Source organism: Perissodus microlepis, chromosome 7, assembly GCF_051167445.1.
Source record: "Perissodus microlepis isolate ML-2025 ecotype Zambia chromosome 7, ASM5116744v1, whole genome shotgun sequence".
Classification (NCBI taxonomy): Eukaryota; Metazoa; Chordata; class Actinopteri; order Cichliformes; family Cichlidae; genus Perissodus; species Perissodus microlepis.
This window is the reverse complement of record NC_140467.1, coordinates 46,960,446-46,980,944: the sequence shown is the minus strand read 5'-3', so window position 1 is coordinate 46,980,944 and position 20,499 is coordinate 46,960,446. Positions and strand designations below refer to the sequence as shown.

Genomic DNA, 20,499 nt, shown 5'->3' with positions numbered 1-20,499 from the left:
TCATGGTATTAGCGTATTACAACATGTTGACTGGCAGCACTGATGTTTCTGGGTTCAAATCCACCAGCCAACTGAGGCTTTTCTGTGTGAAGTTTGCATGTTCTGTCTTGCCCTTTGAGAGCAGGGATAGTCTGCGTTGTATAAAAATAACAAACTATATTATTGATTTGCAAAAAATATCAGTGTTAATGTGAAAAGCTCGGCGATTTATGTGTCCGATTCTCCTACGAAGTTGGGGTTGGTAAAGGCAGGCTGCAACACAAGAATGACATGAGTTTTCAGCACTGACATCAATATATTTGTTTATCCAACCATGACAGGCTAATTAAAAACTTACCACATCAATTCTACTGGTGCTTTTTGCTGGCAAGCTCAAGGTGCTCAGTTTATATCCACGCACACTGACGTAGAACAGTAGTCCAACTATTATGGCGACGACCACAATGACTGCAACGACGCCGCCGGCTATCAGCCCTACGTCTGAGACAAACCAGCTCAGGTGAGATATTAACCTGCTAGAATCACTCCAATGTCTTACTTTGCTTATACCTATGCGATTGTATTTCAGTGATGCTTTACACTAAACCCTATTATTAGTATTCTAACATGCTCAATACTTGTGTAATAGTTGTGTCTGGATGTTAAATTGGCAACAAAGACTACATAAGGTTAAGGCAGATGGGAAATTTTAGAGGAAATAAAACTTTAGTCTGTGTGTGGTACTAAATAAAATAAGTGGATCAGTACACTTGTTAATGATTGTGTCAGGGGACATTATTAACGGTTGCCATGATCATTCATCCAACTTAGTAACTGAAATCCACACTTAAACCTGTAAGGCTGCAACAGGTGAAAAGTTGGGGAATTTCCAAAGTAATTTTTTATCATCTGGGGACCACAAATGTCCCCAAAGTCTCAGAAATCCAAATGGGAGATTTTGCTCTACAAGGACTAGCTGATTTAGACCTGTTGTTGTTGGGGGTTTTTTTTGGTTTGTTTTTTATTAAATGCATGGCTTAATTATTATTTGCTGGCATGAGAACCAAGTTATATTGTAAAGCAACCATATTTGTCACTTACTGTTAGCTGGAGCTTCAGTGGGATAAATTGGATTTTTATTCTCATCTGTTTGATAAACTGAAAGACAGATTTACAAAGAGCCTGTTATTCCGCTGCTTATCATTACCAGATTCAATAAGCGTTATTAAAGCTGCAGAAATTGCCTTAAATCTGTGCTGCATTAAAATATCTAAAAAGGGAAATAGGAAAAATGCTTACACTGAGGGTGGCGGCAAGCAAAACTTTTCTTCTCCATGCAGTTGTTGTCATTCCAGCGTCCGTCTTTGTACATCTCCACACAGTTCTCAACCATGTTCCCTGGGTGAAACGCTGAATTGGGCTCATTGGGAGCCCAGTTGAGGAAGCTTACAGAGGTCTCATCTGTCCAGGCCCAGCCAACTGGAGGTTTAAAAGAAAAGTTGATTCATTTTACTGAATTAAGCCCTGGTACAATAGCCTTGTGAAAGCAATGAGTCTCTCTCTTTTTCTTTCCATTTGTAAACTCACAGTTGTTATCCCTGGTAAGGCCAATCCAGAGGTTCATATTTTTGCTGTAGTTGAAGCTCTTGAGGAATTCTACCTCTGCTCTGCTGTGAATGGAGACCAGCTCCATCCTGCCTGCCTGGCAGTAGTGTTCAGAGTCCGGCCAAGAGTAGCCGACCTCACCACTGTACACATAGTAACAGTACTTGCCATAGGGTATTGAAAAGTGCTGACACATCCCATCACCAGGGGCGGGAGTGGTTGGGGGTTTCTCTGAGAGACAAGTGTTATTATTAAATGTTATATAAATGAAAGAATATATAATTAGAAACTGACTAAAAGCAATTAAAAAAAAAAAAAAAAAAGTTCAGTTCTGATTGAGCTTGTACCTGAGGTTTTCTTGCAGATGTATGGTTTCTCTAGGTCACACTTGGTGTCATTCCAGGTCCCGTGGAACATCCTCGAAGCATGCATACTCACACAACCCTCATCCTTAATGTTAGTGGGCTCTCCTGGTCCCCACTGAGTGAAAAAAACTGGCCAACCATCTGTCCACATGTAGGAACCATCATCCTGCATCACAAGGCAACAACATATGATTAAATGTTTAGATTGTCATGGATCACACAGTGCCGTTAGACAAGCATCAAGGAAGTGACTCCAAGAGTGCAGAAAAAAAACAAATACCAGTGAGAGAAGACACAGAAGGTTTAAATCCACAACTGATTACTCAGTTGTTGTTTTTTTTAATAGCTCTGGTAGCTTTCATATTAGAGATGTCTGCCTTTGATTCCTAGTTTAATTGAAATGCATCTACTTTTTTAAAAGTAAATCTTCCTAGTAATATTTTCTCAATACTTTTTATTAATGTAGGATCTTTACTTGCAATGAGGTATTTTCACCTTCTATAATTAGTACCTTTCCTGGAGTATTTTTCTTCTACTTGTAGCATATTTAATGCGAATTCTTCTGAATTCTACTTGGAACTAAACTTTTCTGTTTCTCTCTAAACAGCACCTTGCGCTTCAGTCCAATCCAGGCATCAGCTTTTCCCTGCAGGACCGCTCCAGCCACAAAGGCCTGGTCGTAGCTCATGTCGATGCTGGCCAGATTGCCTCCCTGATCCTTGCAGGCTGCCTGAGCTGCATCCCAGGTCGCTGGCTCCTCCACCAGTTTGTAACAGTTCAGGTACCATGAGATGTAGCCTGCTGGGCAGGGGCTCTTTGTGGGTGGAGGTGGCTGGATACTGCTTGCTAATATTTAGGGAGATTGACAAATACTTAATAAGAAGGTTTAAGCTAGCATGCATTTAAAATGTTTTTTGTAGTCTGTGAAATGCAATTGCATCTGAGCAGGAAGAATTATCTCTGGAGTGTTTACTAACATTTCTTTCTGGAGCAGACGAAGCTGTGATTGTTGTCACAGTTGTCATCGTTCCATTTGCCAGTTAACAGGGGGCTATGAGTAATCGTCACACAGTTTTCCTGTTGAGCAAACCAAGAATAGTCAAGGCTAAATGTGTCCTTTCACCGTCTATGAGCCCACAACTTTACAGTACTTTCCCATCTGCTTCACTCGATTAGTGATAATCTGAAGCAAAGTGTCCTCACCACTCCGTTCGCATTGTTGGGCTCTTTGTCATTCCAGTTGGTGTACAGAACTGGACTGACCCCATCACTCCAGGCGTACTGATTCTCCACCAAGAGATCTGACAGACCGATCCATGTGGGGAGCTCCAGGTCCCTCAGGTAACTAGCAACAAAGTCTGTAGGAGAGAACGGAAATGTAAAGAGCCGTCTCTGTGGAGGAAACCTCTGTTCTAATAATGTTTTGTTTAATGGTTATATGCTGAGCTTACCATTCTCATACTGGTCATCAATGACTGCCAAGTCTCCTCCTTGCTCCCTGCACCAACTTCGAGCATATGACCAGTTTCCTTTAATATCATTCTTTTTTCCTTTGAACATGAAGCACTTATTGTTGAAACGCAGCCAACCTACAGGGGAGGAGGAAAATTGTAATAAACAGAAAATGAGTAATAAACAGAGAAAAAATACTCCAGCTGATGTGAAAGAACCAGCAGCATTAGTCAGCCTGTGTGATTTAACCAAATTTGTATTTAAACTGTGTATGTTACCTGCAGGACAGTTGCCCTCCCAGGGCTGTGTTGGTGGAGGTGGAGTGTGAATATCTCCGGGGAACTTCTTACATACATAACCTGCTGAAGCCCGACCACAGTTGGCATCGTTCCATCCACCTTAGCAAGTCAGAGTATATTGCACGCATCATTATAGTTAAGTCATAAAGACACATTAGTTAAAAAATAGTGTATTTGAAATAAATTGTCAGTGGACAGAAGGTGCAGTACCTTGATGTCTGTTCATCTGCACGCACTGCTCCTCCCCGTTAGCATTGTTGGGCTCACCAGGAGCCCAGTGAGTGTATGTCATAGGGGAGTGGTCGACCCACCTGAGGCACATAAAACAGAAATTTACAGTTTTACATTAAAAGAAAATATTTTCCTTATCTTCAAATCTGTTAAAGTATGTTGAATGTTTTTAACCAGTAGTAAATTAGTGAATTTGGTCTAAATTTACCAACCAGAGCAATGATAACAATGGTCACATATATGAACTCATAATCATCAGTGCGATATACCGACAGCAAAGCAAATTAGGTCAAACATAAGGGTACTAACAAAAATAACACAGCACAGATTGAATGCAAGTTTTTCTCTTTGTAATCAGTATGGCATTGTAGATAAGTGAGATAAAGATGAGTCAACATGTTCCGCTATGAGAGCAAACCTTTCCTTCATAATTTGATTCAAACTGTGGGATCTTTGAGGTTAGGGCAGCTGTTCTCTAAATAAATCAGGCATTTCACATGGTGTTCATCTAAGTTCATCTAATCAACTTCAGTTGATGTTGATGAAGTTACTCCTGCTGTCCCACACGTGTAAATATGTGCATCATTCTCATTTTTTTCTGCATACTGTGTGAGGTTGCAAATATTTATTGAAGTCAGATGATATAATCTGACTTACAGTCAGCTGTGGGCACCTTACAGTTTTTCCAATTTTATAGTACATAAAAGGAAAAAAAGAAAAATAAAATATATGAAAATCAATTTGTGAATTTGTAGGGCTCTGCGTGTGCCTAATGATTAATAAAGACAAAAGATGTTTTCTGTCTCTTGGCAGTTCTCATTGTGGGCTGATTTTTGTGTATAAATGTGACCAAAAAAACTAAAACATAGCAAACCAAAGACGGTAAAACTTTGCTATTTGTAATACAGCCCTGGCTTATGCAAATTTTGTTCTGACATTTTCTCTCCCCCTCCCCTGGACCCTCAGCATGAAGTCCTGATCTGTTACATTAAATATCAGTTTTCAGGACATGAAATATCCCTAAATATTGTGAAATGGAAACTCTGCTGCTCAGAACTATGAAAAAAGAAAATGACACAAAAAAGATCTGTTTAACATTTCTTTGCTTTGGTGCAATTGCTTAGAAACATACTTACACGTATTGTCCATCTACTGTGCCAAACATCCTCATTCCAATCCAGGCTGCAGTAACCTTTCCTGTCCCCACCTGAAACAGCAGCAAAACTTATCACTCATTTTTCCACAGTAAATAATCTCTAATGAAGTTAAAGATTAAAAAGCATACCATGCTGTTAACATATGCTTGTTCTTCTCTGTTTAGGATGGACACAAGTCTGGCTTTCTCTGCATAGCACCGTGTGAAAGCTGTGTGGAAGTCCACTATGTCGGTGTCATTGTAGTAATAGCAGATGTTTTTGTTCTTCCTCCAGCCAGGGTTCGAGCCACATTCGGGAGCTGAAGTTTGAAACGTTAGGAAAAAACAAACACTCAGACATTGTGAGGGTTTGTGAGGGTCTGAATTCATATAAAAATTGCTCTATCCTTAAGGGAAGCAAATTCATGACTTGATCCCTCTGTAGAGAAACGACAGGTGCCTTAGTTACCTGGTTCAGGCGATGGGGGCCTAGGGGGAAGGATGGGATCCTTTCCTTTAGTAATCTTGCATATCCAATCCTGATGAGCGTCACAGTTGAGGTCATTCCACAACGAGTAGGTGCCATTCGCATTGCTCACCATCTCTACACAGTCCTCTCGACCCTCGTGATTGTTTGGCTCCCCGTCACCCCAGTTGGTGTGGGACAGAGGCGTGCCATCGGTCCAAGAATATCCTGCAATAAGGGAGGAGTTGTTTTTTAGGTTTATTCTTTATTTGGCTTCCATTTAACTGGGTCCAGTCTGCAATACATATATTTTGCTCACCTCCTTCTATTGGGTTGCTCCTGAGACCAATCCACTTGGTAGTGCCTTTGCTGTACAGAGCAAGAAACTCTTCTTCCTCCTGAGTGTGGATGCTGGCCAGATTACCACCTCTGGCAATACAGTCCTCAAGCGCTGCTTCCCAGCTCTTCTTCATGGACCAGTCCACGTTGTGGAAGAGCTGCAATAAATCACCCCTGGAAAATGAATAACTGACCTTCTCTTGCAGATAATCACACTTTTAGATGTTTAACTTTGTGCTGTTATTACCTTATAACAGTGCCTGAAATGGGGTTTGGCTGTCCAGCCAGCAGCACAGCCCTGTGCAGGAGGAACAGTCGGGGCCTTGGTAGGCGGGCTGATGTCAGGTCTGTATTTTTCACATACGAAGGCATATTTGTCCAAGCACTGCTTGTCATCCCAGAAACCACCAACCTGACCCGTTGTCATAGCCACACAAGTACCACCACCGTTATCTAAAGACAGAAAGAGATTTTGGTTTCTTGTGTTTATCATTGATAATAATAACAATAACAAAAAACTAAACTATACAATTCTGGAGAAATTGGGGTGGGATTGTTGTTACTGGCGGACTCGTTTTGTAGTTTGCCTCTGGTGCAGCAAAAAAGTTGGAGGTAAAAGAAGTTGGCTAACAAAGCTGAAGTGAGATGGCTTATAAACCCATGGCTAGCTTTTTTAATAGGCAAACTGTACTGTACCTGAGATAGCAGCTACTCTGTACCTAATGGAATTGCTCAGTGTTTGGAAGAATTTCAGTCCTACAAGTTTGTTTGTTTTTTTCAAAGTGTAGTCACCTTCACCTCAGAGACATTTTATTTTTTTTAAATATTTTTTTGGCTTTATTCAGTAAAAGGACTAGATGTTACAATCCCTCACAATGCATTGCTTTTAATGGAGAAAATCTTGGGGGATGGCTGTTATGAGGAAAAGCAGCCCAGAAACTTTACCAGCGGCACATATTGTTGTGTGCCTCAAGTTTCGTTCTTTTTACCCAAGCTAATCTGCCATTTTTCCTTGGTTAGGTTAAGGATTAGAGATCTGATCTAAATTATTACAATTTGGGACACATCATCAGTAATGGACCTTGGATTCATCAGGTGTTTTGGGCATTATCACTAGACACCCTCATCCAAGGAGGCCCTGCCAGGGTTGATCAGGCCCCAGCGTGTGTCACTGGTTTATGTTAAAATTGTTATTTCGCTTCTTCTTTTACCTGTTTAGTTTTCTACAGTTTATTCTATTTCTTCAAAGGGACAGAAAAGGTGATAGAGAGGAGTAAGACAAGTAAGTAAGATAAGATTGGAGAGAGCAGAGAGGAGGGCCGGAAGGGGGGCGCCCGATCTTGCTTCCCACACTTCCCCACCAGATTGGGCTGTACGCTCTACCTCCCCACTGCCTCCCAGAAAAGGGAAGAAGAGCAGAGGAGAGAAGAGCGGAACATTTTTCAGACATTATATTTTTTGGCTTTATTAGATAGATGCAGTGAAGACTGACAGGAAAGTGGTGGGAAAGAGAGCAGGGGAGACATGCGGCAAAGGGCTGCAGGTCGGACTCGAACCCAGGCCAGCCCCTATCAGCCATGCGGCATATGGTCGCCTGCTCATCCAACTGAGCTAAACCAGCCCACCTCAGCGACATTTACCTTGTTGTTGTAAAGTTGTCCCTCTGAAATAATTTTGTAAACAGGAAAATGTTTAGTTTTCTGTCTAAGATGAGGAGAAAAAATCTGAAATATGTGTTGATGTGTATTACACAATATATACCAAAACAAATCATTGTGAAAAATGTCCCATGCTGTACTTGAAGCCACAACCTTCAACATACAAAGCAGAGGTGAGAGAAAGCTGGTTCTTCAAAGTCAATGGGACCAGAAAAAGTGAAATATTTCAGAAATGCAGAAGCTAGCCAGCTTTATGTAGGTCAGTGTTAGGTCAGTACCTGGCTGGTTTCTGTCCCAGTGAGTAAAGCTGAGAGATGAACCATCATCCCAAATGTAGTCCACCCCTCCACCTGCCCCCCCATGAGCACGCAGGCCAATCCACCAAAAACCAGTCTTTCCTGACAGCGCCGCTGTAAAATGTGACTGCTCATAGCTGCAGGAAAACGGAACAAAGAGATGATAATGACAAACAGACAATAATGTACAAAAAAGACTATTGGAGTGCACAACCTCAGCTGGAAAAATTTGCCCCTATACAAGTGGAGCAATTTAAAAAAAAATCTAAAATTTTGAAATTATTTGAATTCCAGAGGAAAAAAACAAATATGAAATATTCTGTGAATCACAGGGGAGGAAAATTCTTCTTCGTGAGTTTTTCAGAGATAAGAGTGTTGTTGAGTGACACTGGATTATAGGTATATAGGTATAAGTATAGGCTAAGATTTTATGTATCATCCAGATACATAAAATCCAGAATCTGTAGTTTTGCAATAATAAGCAACCTTATATCACCCTCAGACAAACACGTGACTCACATGTCTCCAATATGCAGCAAGACGGCATCCTGCTCCTCACAGAAGGCCTTAGCATCAGACCAGCTCCTAGTCGTCTCCTCCATCCAGTAGCAGGAGTAGCGATATGCTTCCCAGCCCTGACACACACATTAAACACCTTATTACACATCTGGCATTGTCACTTCTGCAGTGCGAGGTTAAACTTGAAAAGGCAGAGAAATGTGACAAGTCGATGTTTGTCGCACCTGAGGACATCCGTACACAGTGGGCTGTACAGAAGGCAGTGGGTAATGTGCTTTGGGCATTTTGCAGACGTATGTATTGAGTTCTGTGCAGGTCACGTCGTTCCATCGGCCAGACTGAAGGAAAATTAGTATGATCGATCAATCAATCAATTATGATTGATGTCAAAAAGACCACAACTGACTACAAAGATCACTTTATTTGCTTTCACCAGTGAGGGTTTTCAGGTTTCTCACCTGGTGCAACATCTCGACACAGTCCTCACTGAACCCATCATGGTTGTTGGGTTCCCCTGGAGCCCAGTAGGTGAATGTTGTTATGTGTTGATCAGACCATGAGAACAAGCCAGCATAAAACAGGTCATTTAGACCAATCCAGATGTCACTGGTGGCTGTGAAGGACAAATAAATATCAAGTTTAAATCAAGTGTGACTTAAGAATGTAAAAGGCTTTTCTAAACCTTTAACATCTACTTTAGTTTAAACACAGAGAAAATAAGTGTAAATCCATACCCATGTACAGGTAGCCTTCCAGCCAGCTCTGCTCTGTCATGGAGAGGATGGAGACAAGTTCAGCACCCAGAGCCCTGCAGCTGCTCTGAGCATCATGCCACGTCTTTTTGTCTCCAAAAGGTTTGTAGCAGAAGTCCCCAAACTCAAACCAGTCAGGTCCTGAGCATCTCAGCTCTGTGGGAGAGAGTGGAAAAAGAAACGGCAGAATAACAAGACAGAACAGATTAACTCACAAAATCATCATTATTTCTTCAAAAAGTGGAAGCTGAAAGAAATGAAGAGGTTCTAACTGCATGTCAACTTACCTCCATCTGCAAAAAAGTAAGACACAGCATAGTTTCCATCATATCTGTTGAAAGTAAAGGCATTGAATCAGCCTCTCGGGACTGCCCCGCTACTAAAAAACAAAACAAGATTGAACCAATATACTCATCTACTCACTGCCGTGAGGTAATGCCATTCCTCGTGGATCCAGGGTAGAAGTTCTGTCCGTCAGCTTTTAGCAAAGTGCAGTCTCCTCCAATCTCATTCAGCACCACTCCAGCATGGATAGCTGCTGCACAGATGTTTGAGTCCTGTTTAAGAAAGAAGAGAGAGGTAATGCATGCACAGACACAAACATTCTGGTAATGGTACGTACTGATGTGCCGGCCTGGAGGAGTCAGACTGTTGGGTCTAGGTATCAATGGTGATACCGACACTAATTAACAACCTCTGCTACTTAACTGACCATATCAATATCCCAGAAGTTTAAGTGACGTGATGCTATACTCTAATTAAAAAGTGTTCTTTTATTTATTTATTTTTTACGTACCCCTCGATACAATGTAGTGCCATACACTGTGTAACCAGCTTTGGCACAGTCTGCTGGACAGTGGACACTGAAAGACATGAAAATTAGTGTAGAAATGTGTGACTAATAATCCAAAGAACAATGACACAAAGAGCTACAAATTCAACTTTATTACAGTATATTTGTTAAAAAAAAAAAAAAAGAGGAAAAATATATTTTTACTTACGTCATTTTATCATTAGCAAAGCTGAAGTTGGGCTTGCTGGCACATGTAACTGCATCTGTTGAACAATCGATATTTTATAATGACAAACCATATAAATTTAATTTGTATTTGAAAAAAGGTTTAATCTGGAGTTAAGTCAGTTTCCTTACAGTCTGGCGTGCATCCTAACACTTCAAACCGAAGGCCTGCCTGACTGCTGAACTCCACTGGAAGGATGCGGATGAACTGAGCTGACACAGGCGTCCCCAGCAGCTGAGTCTCAGCAGTGTTTCTGTCTGTTGCTCCTGGTAAAAACTGGAAATGAATGAGAGAAATAGAAAATTGTTATCATGGATATTTAAACAGATAAACTTGCCCAAGAGCTCCCAAGTGTCTTGATGTCTGGCAGGTGGTAGACCACAGAAAGTCGCTATGCAGTTTCGTGCACTTCTTACTCACATTCCCATCAGCTGTGTAGTCAGTCCAGGTCAATCCATTCATACTGTGCTGAATCTTAAATTTGGTGACCCAGTGGTCATTCTGTGGGCAACCCTGAATCACAATCCCCGTCACTTTTCTGGTCTCACCAAGGTTTACCTGAATCCAGCTTGAAGCAGCTGTAAGAGGACAGAGACAGGGTAGAAGATAGGACCTTTGTTGTGCCAAAACCCAGAACCCTAACCTCAAGTTTTAACTAACAATTCAAATATTATTACACATGTGTGATCCCTGGGTTGGTGCATACCATTTCCTGATGGCATCCAGCAGGAATTTCCATTCAGACGAGCTTTGTTAGGAGTGAAGAAGCCAATGGAGGAGGAAGCAGAGAGCATGGCATCTGAGATGTTGCCATGTTCAAGACCCAAGCCGTGCAGGCACACTGAGCATTCGAAGCACAAAAGCATGAAGCCGGAATTGCACTAACTCAAGATAAATATGTAATACTACAGTAAACATTAGCACTGATTATAAAATATTTAGAGAAACCGATGGAGAAGTTACCTTTTTGTTCACAGCTGTAGATGAGCTCAAGATATTTGGAAACAGTGGGGCAGGGGTCTGGGTCCACATTGGCATACGCAAAGCAGAACGGCTGGTTGTCACACATTTTTCTGTACTTAGGAAGGATGCCGTCTACTGTGCAGCTGCCTAGAATATAGTAATATCAATATTTACTTAATTAATTTGATTTACATTGATACATACCTGCAGATAAAGTTTTCAAAAAATCACTGCATCAAATACAAATCATCAATATATGTTGTAACAAATGTGCAGCACCACTTCCTGAGCCATCGAAGTGTGGACAGATGTCGGCATTCTTTCGTCCGTAGAAAGCAGACTGGATGTTAATCACACTTTCCTGTGGACAATGAAGGACAGCAGCAGAGCCCTGGCATACCAGTGCAGTCAAAAAGCCTACAATAAAAAGTTGATGCGTTATTCCAGTGCAAAAATAATATATATTATAGATGAGGGTAGAATAATTAGCCTAAACATGAAAATTTCCCAAGTACCTTTAAACAGAGCAAGGAATTTTTAACACAGCTTTCCCAAATATTCTAGTATTAATTTGGAGGCTTACAATTTTTTACTTTGCACATAGAAAAAAAAAAAATTTCACCAAAACCAAAAAATTATTAGCCTCCCTTACACCAATAGTCAGTTTTGCATTTTTTTTTTTCATTGGATAATAGCCTGCAGTCATTTGTTGTAGTTTTCAGCAGGTCTCACACGTCTCCTGAGTGATTCCAGTCCATTCTCTCAGCCTCCTGCAGATTCGATGGTCTTCTTTCATGGCTCTTCAGTTCACCCCACAAATTTCCAAGATGTTCCAAGTCAGGGCTTTGTGAAGGGCAGTCAGTAACGTCCACTTTGGTCTTCTGGAGGTTGTTCTTCACCAGGAGTGATGTACGTTTTGAGTCATTGTCAGTGTTCTTAAGGTTGTAAACCTCTCCCTTCTTTCTCTAAATACAATCAGTGTCTCTGTGGGCAAAGAGCTCTAGTTTCATGTCATCTGACCAAAGGGTATGCATCCAGTGTGCATAACCTTTTTCCAGGTTGTCTATAGTATACTTCAGTCCAGCTTAAACTCATCTTTTCTGCAGAAGAGGAGTTTTTCTTGGTCTGTAACCTCACAGTCCGTTCCTGTGTAGAGTTCTAGTGATTGTCCTTTTCAAGATTATAATTCCTGACTTGGCTGAGTTATTCATTAGTGTCTTTGCAGTTATTCTGGGGTAGACATATTTCTCATTCTTTGAAATCTTTCACTTTCTACATCTGCCAGGTGTGGCTCTCTTTGATTTTCTTTATAATAGTTCTCACTCCAGTTCTTGAAACTTTAGAAATGCTGTGATAACTATATCCATCTCCTGCTTTGTGAGCAGTGACAGTTCTTTTTCTCAAGTCTAAACTGATTTCTTTTGTTTTTTCAGGTGACAACTGAGACAGCAGTTTTTTATATTGTGTGTAAATTGGAAGATAAACCTCAGTTTTTACTTGATTTTACAAACTTTAAGCATTGAAAATTTACAGCACATCATTGCACGGCAGTGGTTTGTGCTATTAGTCAGTAAAAGGGTTAGTTTTTCACAAGGCCAATGATATATTCACTGCGGTCATTTTTGGTTTTTCTGTAATAATTCTGTTATTATGTGCAAACTGAAATTATTTATGCTTTTTAAAGAAAACTAGTATGTTTAGAAATGCTATGTTGGCAATCTCTTGCTCTGTTTATCAACTGTATCTGTTTATTGTTTCAAATTAACACTGAGGTATCACTGTTACCATCATGAGGTGGAGGTGGCTCAGGTGTTCTTCCTGGAAAAAGTAAACATCTATCAGCAATCTGAAAATTGTCAAATTCTTATTTTCCAAGCATCATCTGGAGCATCATTTCTCACCTCTCCGCTTGCAGATATATCCTCTCTTGTACTCACAGTTGTCATCATTCCAGTAGCCATTGTTTATGAGCATACTCAGACAGTCTTCGCCATAATAGTCATCTGGGTTCCCTGTGAGATATATTTTTAATATTTATTATTATTTATATTTTTCACTTTAGTTTTTGTTTTTAGTCTTTAGTTTTAAGTCTGTAAGTATTTATAAAGCATCAGATTTGGCCTTTAACCTGCATTCCAGTGGATGAATCTGAACGGAGAGCCGTCTGTCCATTCCCAACCACCTTCAGTCATGGAGTCATGACCCCCCATCCACATAGAGATCCCAGTGGGACTCTGCTGGATTAAAGCTGAGAGGATATTTTAAAAAGCAGCAAATTATAGCAAGTTGAGATTATTAATAGATCTAAAGAAATAAAAAACAGTAAAATGTGAAGATAAAGATAAAACACCAGACTAATGAGCAAAGTTCTAGGCCCTTTTCACTCCTTGGTTGCAGTTAGGTGTGCTTTGTTGCACCGGCCACACCCAAAAGTGGGAGTGTACCTGTATACCCAGTCAGTCTTTGAAGATGATTTACAGTATTTAGGGGAGAAAAAGTCTCCAGTGCCCACTAGTGGTAGCATTGAAAAAGACATCACTAGTTACACCGCTCCAAAATTCTACAATACATGAAAGCTACACAATCTCCAAACTGCAAAATTTTTCAAGCATAAATTTCAAGCAAAGATCTGCACATATCAGCTCTGAAACACCTACAAACTGAAAAGTGAGAAGTTGACTGAGAAATTGAGAAAAGCAGTTAAAATATGTCGTCTAAAATAAAATTTAAAAAATCACATTTAGCATATTATTAGCATATTTAGCATATTATTACACTGAAATATGATTAAAAATGTCATATTTTCATATTTAGGAGCAACAGCACGATACAATAGAATCCTTCAGCCCTCAAGTTATCAACCTATTTTAGCAACTTATATGAAAGAATGGGATCATTCACAGCCCCTTTTTATTTCATACAGTTACAGTTCATTCAGTTTTTTTCATCTGTAACATGCATTCTGTAATCTTCCTATGTAATGTATTGTAATGTATGTAATGTTTTTTTAATCGTTTTAAAGCAGTTATGATATGTTAATGATGTATTATGATTCTAATACCCAAATATTAATGAAGCAGGGCCTCTGTAACACTGTTTAACAACAAATGACCATCTTTTTCATCTGAACAGTGAAATAAAGATGTAAGGATCATACCCTGTATGAAGGTCTGTTCAAAGGGCTCAGTGATACTGAGTAGATCTCCTCCCTGATTGACGCAGTCAGCTCGAGCCTCTGCCCACGTCCTCATCGACAGGTAGTTAAACAGGTAGCAGTAGTCATTGAAAGGATCAGCGGTCCAAGAACCGCATTTATCGTTCCAGCCTGTAACAAACACAGCTGCTCACACATTTGCATATTGAGATAAATGTATTTAATCATCATTTGTCAGTGTAGCTTAAAGCCTGACCTGGTCCAGATGTTGGAGGCTGGGGAGGAGGCCCTTGTCCCTTGGCTACAGAAATACAAAACAAGGAATAACTCTAAATATAAACTCAATATATAAAATTAATTCAGGAAGAGGCAAAAATAAATGCATTTATCACACCTTTTTTGCAGATATAATCCCTTGTGGCTGTGCAGAAGTCATCATTGAGTTTTCCAGGTTCATTGTGAGTCGTTCCTGTGATGTGCGTACAGTCTTCATTATTCTTCCAGTTGTCAGGCTGGTTTTCCGCCCATGGGAGAAAATCCTGAGATCAAGAGAAGAGTTTGTGATGAATGTTTTCACACTTTTACACAGTATAAGAAAATAGGTTAGAAATACATGTTTTGGTGCCATATAGGTTGCTCTGGCTTTGGCACTTACTGCAGGTGTTCCATCGGTGTATACGAACTGGTTTTCAACATTAATGTCATTCAAACCCACCCAGGCTGCCCCTGGCATGTGAGCTATCAAAATGTCAAGACAAAAGCACATCAGCATTGATAGAGTGTGTTAATGAAATACTTCACTTTAGTCATAGTTTGATTTGTTCTCTTAGTAACTCACCAATCAGGAAACTCAGCTCTTCCTCTGTGTGGAAGCTGGCCAAGTGACCCTGCTCTCTGGTACAGTGTGCTTCAGCATCTTGCCAGTTTTTCACCATCTTGGTCTCAAAGTAATAGCAGAAGTCCCCATACAACAAGTATCCAGTGTCACAGTGGGAATCTAAAGCAAATCAACAGTTATCAGTAAAGGTGTGGTCTGACCGCAAGGAAAGAGAGAATGTGAAGTTTGACTGACCAGGAGCTGAAGTTGGTTTCGGGTTCTGTCCCCCGGTCATCTCACAGATGTATCCCAGGCTCTTAAAGCAGTTGGTTGTTTCCCATTTGCCGTCATAATTTCCTGGATAAGAATGTTGAGAACGTTAATCGGTCTTGTAATAGCAGCCTCAATCTAATGACACGTGAAACGATTAGCTTAGGAACAGAGCAACAGAGCACCGATCCTTACCCGTAAAGATCTGTCCACAGTCCCAGAACTTCTCAGTGTTTCTGGGCCAACCGGCACCATAGTTTGAGAAGGTTATTTCGGTTTTATCCACCCATTTGAAGTGGCCATCCTGGTCCTTATCTGGTAATGTTACATACATAAATAACTTTAGATTTTAGACAGCTTTCTCATTAATCGTGTATAAAATGTCTTTTTTCACATTTTCATGAGCACCAAATCATAGAGGACCTGATAAACCAATCCACATGTCAGGTATGTCCACTTGATGAAAGTCTGGGAGCTTCCCATTAATGAAATACTGTTCCTCTTGACTACACATGAAGAATGGAACAAACATGGCAGAATAGAATCACTGTGTGTGATCAAATACCCGAACTCACAAAGGCTAAATTCTTAAGACAAGACTATGCACCTTATTATTATTTAGGAAGTTGGTAACACTATCATTGGTCAGAATAGTCTCACTTGCAATTTTCTTTTTCTTTACCTGTTTATAATCAGGAGGTGAGCCCCTATATCAGAACACTTTGTAAAAGCCTCGTGCCAGGTGGTCAAGAGATTGATATTACTGACCATCCAGTAACAACTGCCACCAAAGCTCTGCCAGCCAGCAGGACAGATGGCTGCAGGTGAGAAGGGAAAACAAGAGTCAGAAATAGTGAGAGATAAAAACAGAAACCAAATAAAATGCTTTCACAATGGTAAACCTTGTGTTTCCAAAACAATCAGTCTTACTATTCAGTGGACGTTTGCACATGTAAGGACGCTCGTGTCTGCAGACGTGGGACCTCCAGTCTCCAAATGAACTGGTTTCATCCTTGATCATTGCAATACAGCTGCCAACCTGAGTGTCACTGTTGGAAAATGCAAAATTTAGTCAATTAATACTGACTTTGAGAGTCTGTTTCAACAGTATGAAACCTTACATTGTGGGTTGACCTTCAGCCCAATTTGTGTAGCCCACTTGTGTAGCATCAGACCAGGCAAGCTGACTGTTCCCCACTTCCACTTGACATGAAATCTTGTTGCATTTCTGGAGAAACAAAGGTCAAATTATCCATTTAGAAAGAAGTAAGTCTGTTTACTAATCCTACACTATGCCTCTCTTACCAGTGTAGAAAGCCCAATCCAGAGGTCAAGATGTGTTTCACCCATGTTTGCCGTGACAAACTGGTTTTCTCCTGCTGAAGTAATGGACACCAGGTCTGCTCCATCCGCCACGCAGTCATGCCTAGCTGATGTCCAGCTCTTTCTTGTGTCTGATTTAAACTTGTAGCAGTTGGAGCTGTACGTCATCCACCCGTTAGCTAAGTCACACTGTGGGCTAGGATTTGCTGAGGAGGAAGGAAGAAAATATGTTTAAGCTGCTATAGCGAAGAATGATTTACGACGTGTCCTTAGGCACAGACTAAGCTCTGGCCACATCACACAGCCAGTGGTATGACATGTTTGGGGTGTTGCGCTCATACTCATAGAATCAGGGTTACATTTAGTAACTACTGTTTTTTCAAGCCAAACCTCTTAGGCTCACTACTATTTCTCTGGTTGTTATTCCCAAATAGACATCACAAACTTTGCACTTGATTTATGGGTATTATAAACAATTAAAGTCTAAGTTGAGAAACTTCCAGATTTGTTTAAACAACTGACATTTTTAAAAAAGCTATTTCCAGCTTATAATGGCATGGTGTACTTATGCATACTAATCTTGCATGCACATGGTAAAAGTAACCAGAGATTTTGAGTATTTGGCCCCAATCCCACCACACAGAGTGGTCTCAGGTGACATGGATGTTCAACACTCAGATTTTATTATGGTTACAACATACATGGTGACTAGGGAGATGTGAAGCAATTTTTTATATTGTATTGTTGGCCTGGTGTATAAACAACAATGTTAATACGTCACGTAAATTTTGCACCACAATCCATTATATGAAATGATCACTGCATGCAATGTGTGCAAACCTTGTATAAATAAAACTGGATTGAACTGCGTGGCTAAAGAGGTGATCAAACCAATTCCCCCACTGTACTCTTTTCACTTACAGTTGATGTGTTTGCAGATGTATTTCCTCTTGTTATTGCAGTTTTCATCATTCCACTCTCCAAAGTTATAGCCTACCACCTGACCACAATCCTCATTATCATTCCAGTCATCAGGCTGGCCTGACATCCAGTGTCTGAAATAGGAGCGTAATGGATAATTATTATGGATAAAATTAAGAAAGATACCTTACATATCTTTCATTTATTTCTTAATGATCAGGTATTATGTTAATGACTTTCACGCCTTTCTGATATGCCCAACCATGGCTTTGACCCTCAAGTCCGATAAGGAAAAGCTCACTCACAAAGATGAGCACACGTGCAATGGAAGTTGTGTGAAAAAGAACCATGGTTACTAAATAAAATAAATAAGTTGGGCTTCACTAGAGTAGTAAACGCATTACATACGACAGATATTGTATAAAAGGACTCCCATCACTCCACTCCCAGACACCTTCCACGGTGCGGTCATTCAGGCCGATCCAGTAGATCTCTGAGCTGATTTGTGTCCTCACCCATAACTAGAAACAGGACATGGAAATATAAAACCAGAGAGTGAGAAATGATACAACATTATTTATGTAATCTCTGTAATGTCTCCTGTTTTTTGTTTCTCACCTGCTCATGAATGTCCTGAATGCTCATCAGGTTGCTGTTATGCTCCAGACAAAATTCATTTGCCTCCAACCATGACTTTGTATCAGTTGAAAAGAAGTAACATTTGTTCTCATACTCCCTCCAGCCTGACTGGCACTGGCTATGAGCTGAAAATATTGAAAGAACACAGCAAAGCAGGAAAGTTAGCATGTGAGGCAGCACATTTCCAGCCACATAGATATAATATGCTCCTTTTCGGTTTTGATGTAATACTACTTATAGGAGAAAATGATCTCTTCACTATGATCTCTCTCTGCATAGTCTGATGTTTAGATATTTACATTACTTCTCCACTTCAGGTGAATTTCTATAATGCTTTTATTATAGAGACTGTGACTACTTTGCTGGGTTGATAAGTACACAACTGCCCCAGCTGATGAGCTAAACGCTGAATGCTCATCAATCATAAAAGTCGCATGACAGAGCTACAGTCTAGCCATGTCAGTCAGTTTGCACACATCTTTGGGTAAATGTTTCACTTTAACAACTTTGCACATGATTTCCACGAATCCTTAATTAGTCAAGCAATCATAAAAAAGCACTGAATTCTAACCTAAACCTAACCATCAATTAACAAAGACTAAAAATTAAAAAATAAATCAAGCTTCTGTGATATCTGCAGTTAAATATACTGCGCTAATGGAAGTGATTATTACATTTAGATTCGTAAGTGTCTTCCTGAGACTTTGGGTCACATGATCTTCTGCGCATCATGTTCTTCCAAAAGTTTTTTTTAAACCAATATTGCAAAACGTAATTATTATTCCTGCAGCCAGGTTACATCAGAAAACAGCAGTCCATATTTCTGATGTTTTGCTTTTTAAGATGATTTTAAAAAATCTCTGTTTTTCAAAATAAAAAACTGAATCATTACTTTCTGTGATTGGCACATTTTTTGGGGTGAAAAGAGGAAAAATAAAAATAAGATTGTCAAACATACAATTTAAGAATGTAATTATAAGAGCCTGACTTACCTCCAGTAAGAACAGCAGCAAAGCTCAACAGCTTCAGAAGCATTCTTTGTCTGTTTGCTTTTTTAATTAATATTTTTGGTGTCTTAAGGAGTGCTTATGCACATCCTACTATTGCAAAGTCGTTTCTCTAACGTCCCCTGAGCCTGGCAGTGTATGTGTGAGTGAGTGATGTGCTGTAGCTCCAAGTATTTCCCCCTCTGAGAAGCTTTTCGTTGGTTTTCCTCTTTTCAGCAGTCTTCCAGGGTCCAAAGACTGAAAGTAGTAAAACAGATGTGACGGTCATTTAAAAACTGCAGCAGTCTGCTACTGTGTGTCAATAAAACCCAAGCCAATAAAAATGAATAAAAAATAAAGATGGGCGTTTTGATTTCACCATGTGGTATTAACCCTAACAACAACTATCAGTAATAAACAATGTTTTTCAATTGAAAACCGAGATTTTTTTTCTAAGCCTATTTTTACATTATTTCATTTCAGACTGTTGTTAACTTTTTTCTTAAATATTTTTAAAACATAAAACCCTGATTGCTCTTGTATGAGTAAAATGTCATTGCTACTCAAATATCAAAAGTTTATCAGCAATTAATTTGATGTAACGGATTTGTGACATTGTCACAAAATAATTGGTCCAAACAGCATGTCAGGTAGGTTTCTCATAGTATATAAAAATGCAAACACACCAGTTTTGGGGTGTTTTTTTGTTTTGTTTTTTTACACAAAAAATCCAAAGTTTAGTGTGTAACCAGTACAAAGAGCGCATGTTCACATTCCACTCCAGAATACACAGGTTATAAACAACCACATGTCGACTGTCAATAAACGTATATGTACTGCCTAACCACTGCCTTGACCTGTTACTTTTTAACATGGTTTATAAGGATGTTACAAAACAATAAACTCAAATTTGCAGTTAAATTCTCATTTATTCTTTCATTGCTACAATTATGTATCATATTTTTAAAAAGTGTTATGAAATGCTAAAAAAGAAAAAAGCTGCAACAAAATTGTCTAAGAAGCTGAATTTCCACTGTAAACACAATAAATCAGGAATAAAATGGAAACAACATTTGAATTTTTTTTATTAAAAAAAAAGGACACGTATATTTAAAACAAATTCCACAATTATGAAAAAAATAAGTCACACAAAAGTGGATGAAAATGTCAGGCCACTAAATTAAGAATATTCATTAGTGATCTGCTAGAGAATCTCAAGCAGTGGTGATGTTCACATAAAGTTAGGGGACCGCAGATACTAGAACTAGACCTTTTATTTAATGAAAGAAAGGAGTAAATCTTAAAATCAAT

The 20,499-nt window shown here is 39.6% G+C and overlaps 1 protein-coding gene across 1 annotated transcript; it reads right to left on the bottom strand.

Annotated features, from left to right (window-relative positions):
- Positions 1–118: 118 nt before the first annotated feature.
- Positions 119–19,237, bottom strand: LOC146383906 (uncharacterized). The gene is made up of 50 exons (XM_084935478.1): positions 19,195–19,237; positions 18,182–18,327; positions 17,972–18,084; positions 17,564–17,697; positions 16,625–16,848; positions 16,441–16,547; positions 16,250–16,368; positions 16,002–16,137; positions 15,743–15,825; positions 15,515–15,634; positions 15,305–15,406; positions 15,071–15,229; positions 14,888–14,970; positions 14,627–14,771; positions 14,489–14,533; positions 14,236–14,403; positions 13,207–13,326; positions 12,980–13,090; positions 12,864–12,896; positions 11,361–11,495; positions 11,079–11,225; positions 10,822–10,956; positions 10,536–10,693; positions 10,247–10,391; positions 10,098–10,152; positions 9,893–9,959; positions 9,520–9,653; positions 9,384–9,427; positions 9,079–9,252; positions 8,803–8,957; positions 8,569–8,682; positions 8,345–8,460; positions 7,808–7,962; positions 6,119–6,324; positions 5,852–6,029; positions 5,536–5,760; positions 5,217–5,386; positions 5,068–5,138; positions 3,911–4,011; positions 3,680–3,799; positions 3,401–3,538; positions 3,153–3,307; positions 2,927–3,026; positions 2,560–2,795; positions 1,932–2,115; positions 1,567–1,815; positions 1,279–1,458; positions 1,081–1,137; positions 338–480; positions 119–252 (listed from the first exon to the last, which is right to left on the bottom strand). Exons 1-50 carry the CDS (start codon positions 19,235–19,237, stop codon positions 208–210), a joined length of 6,483 nt encoding a protein of 2,160 aa, XP_084791604.1. The 3' UTR covers positions 119–207.
- Between the last annotated feature and the right edge of the window lie 1,262 nt (positions 19,238–20,499).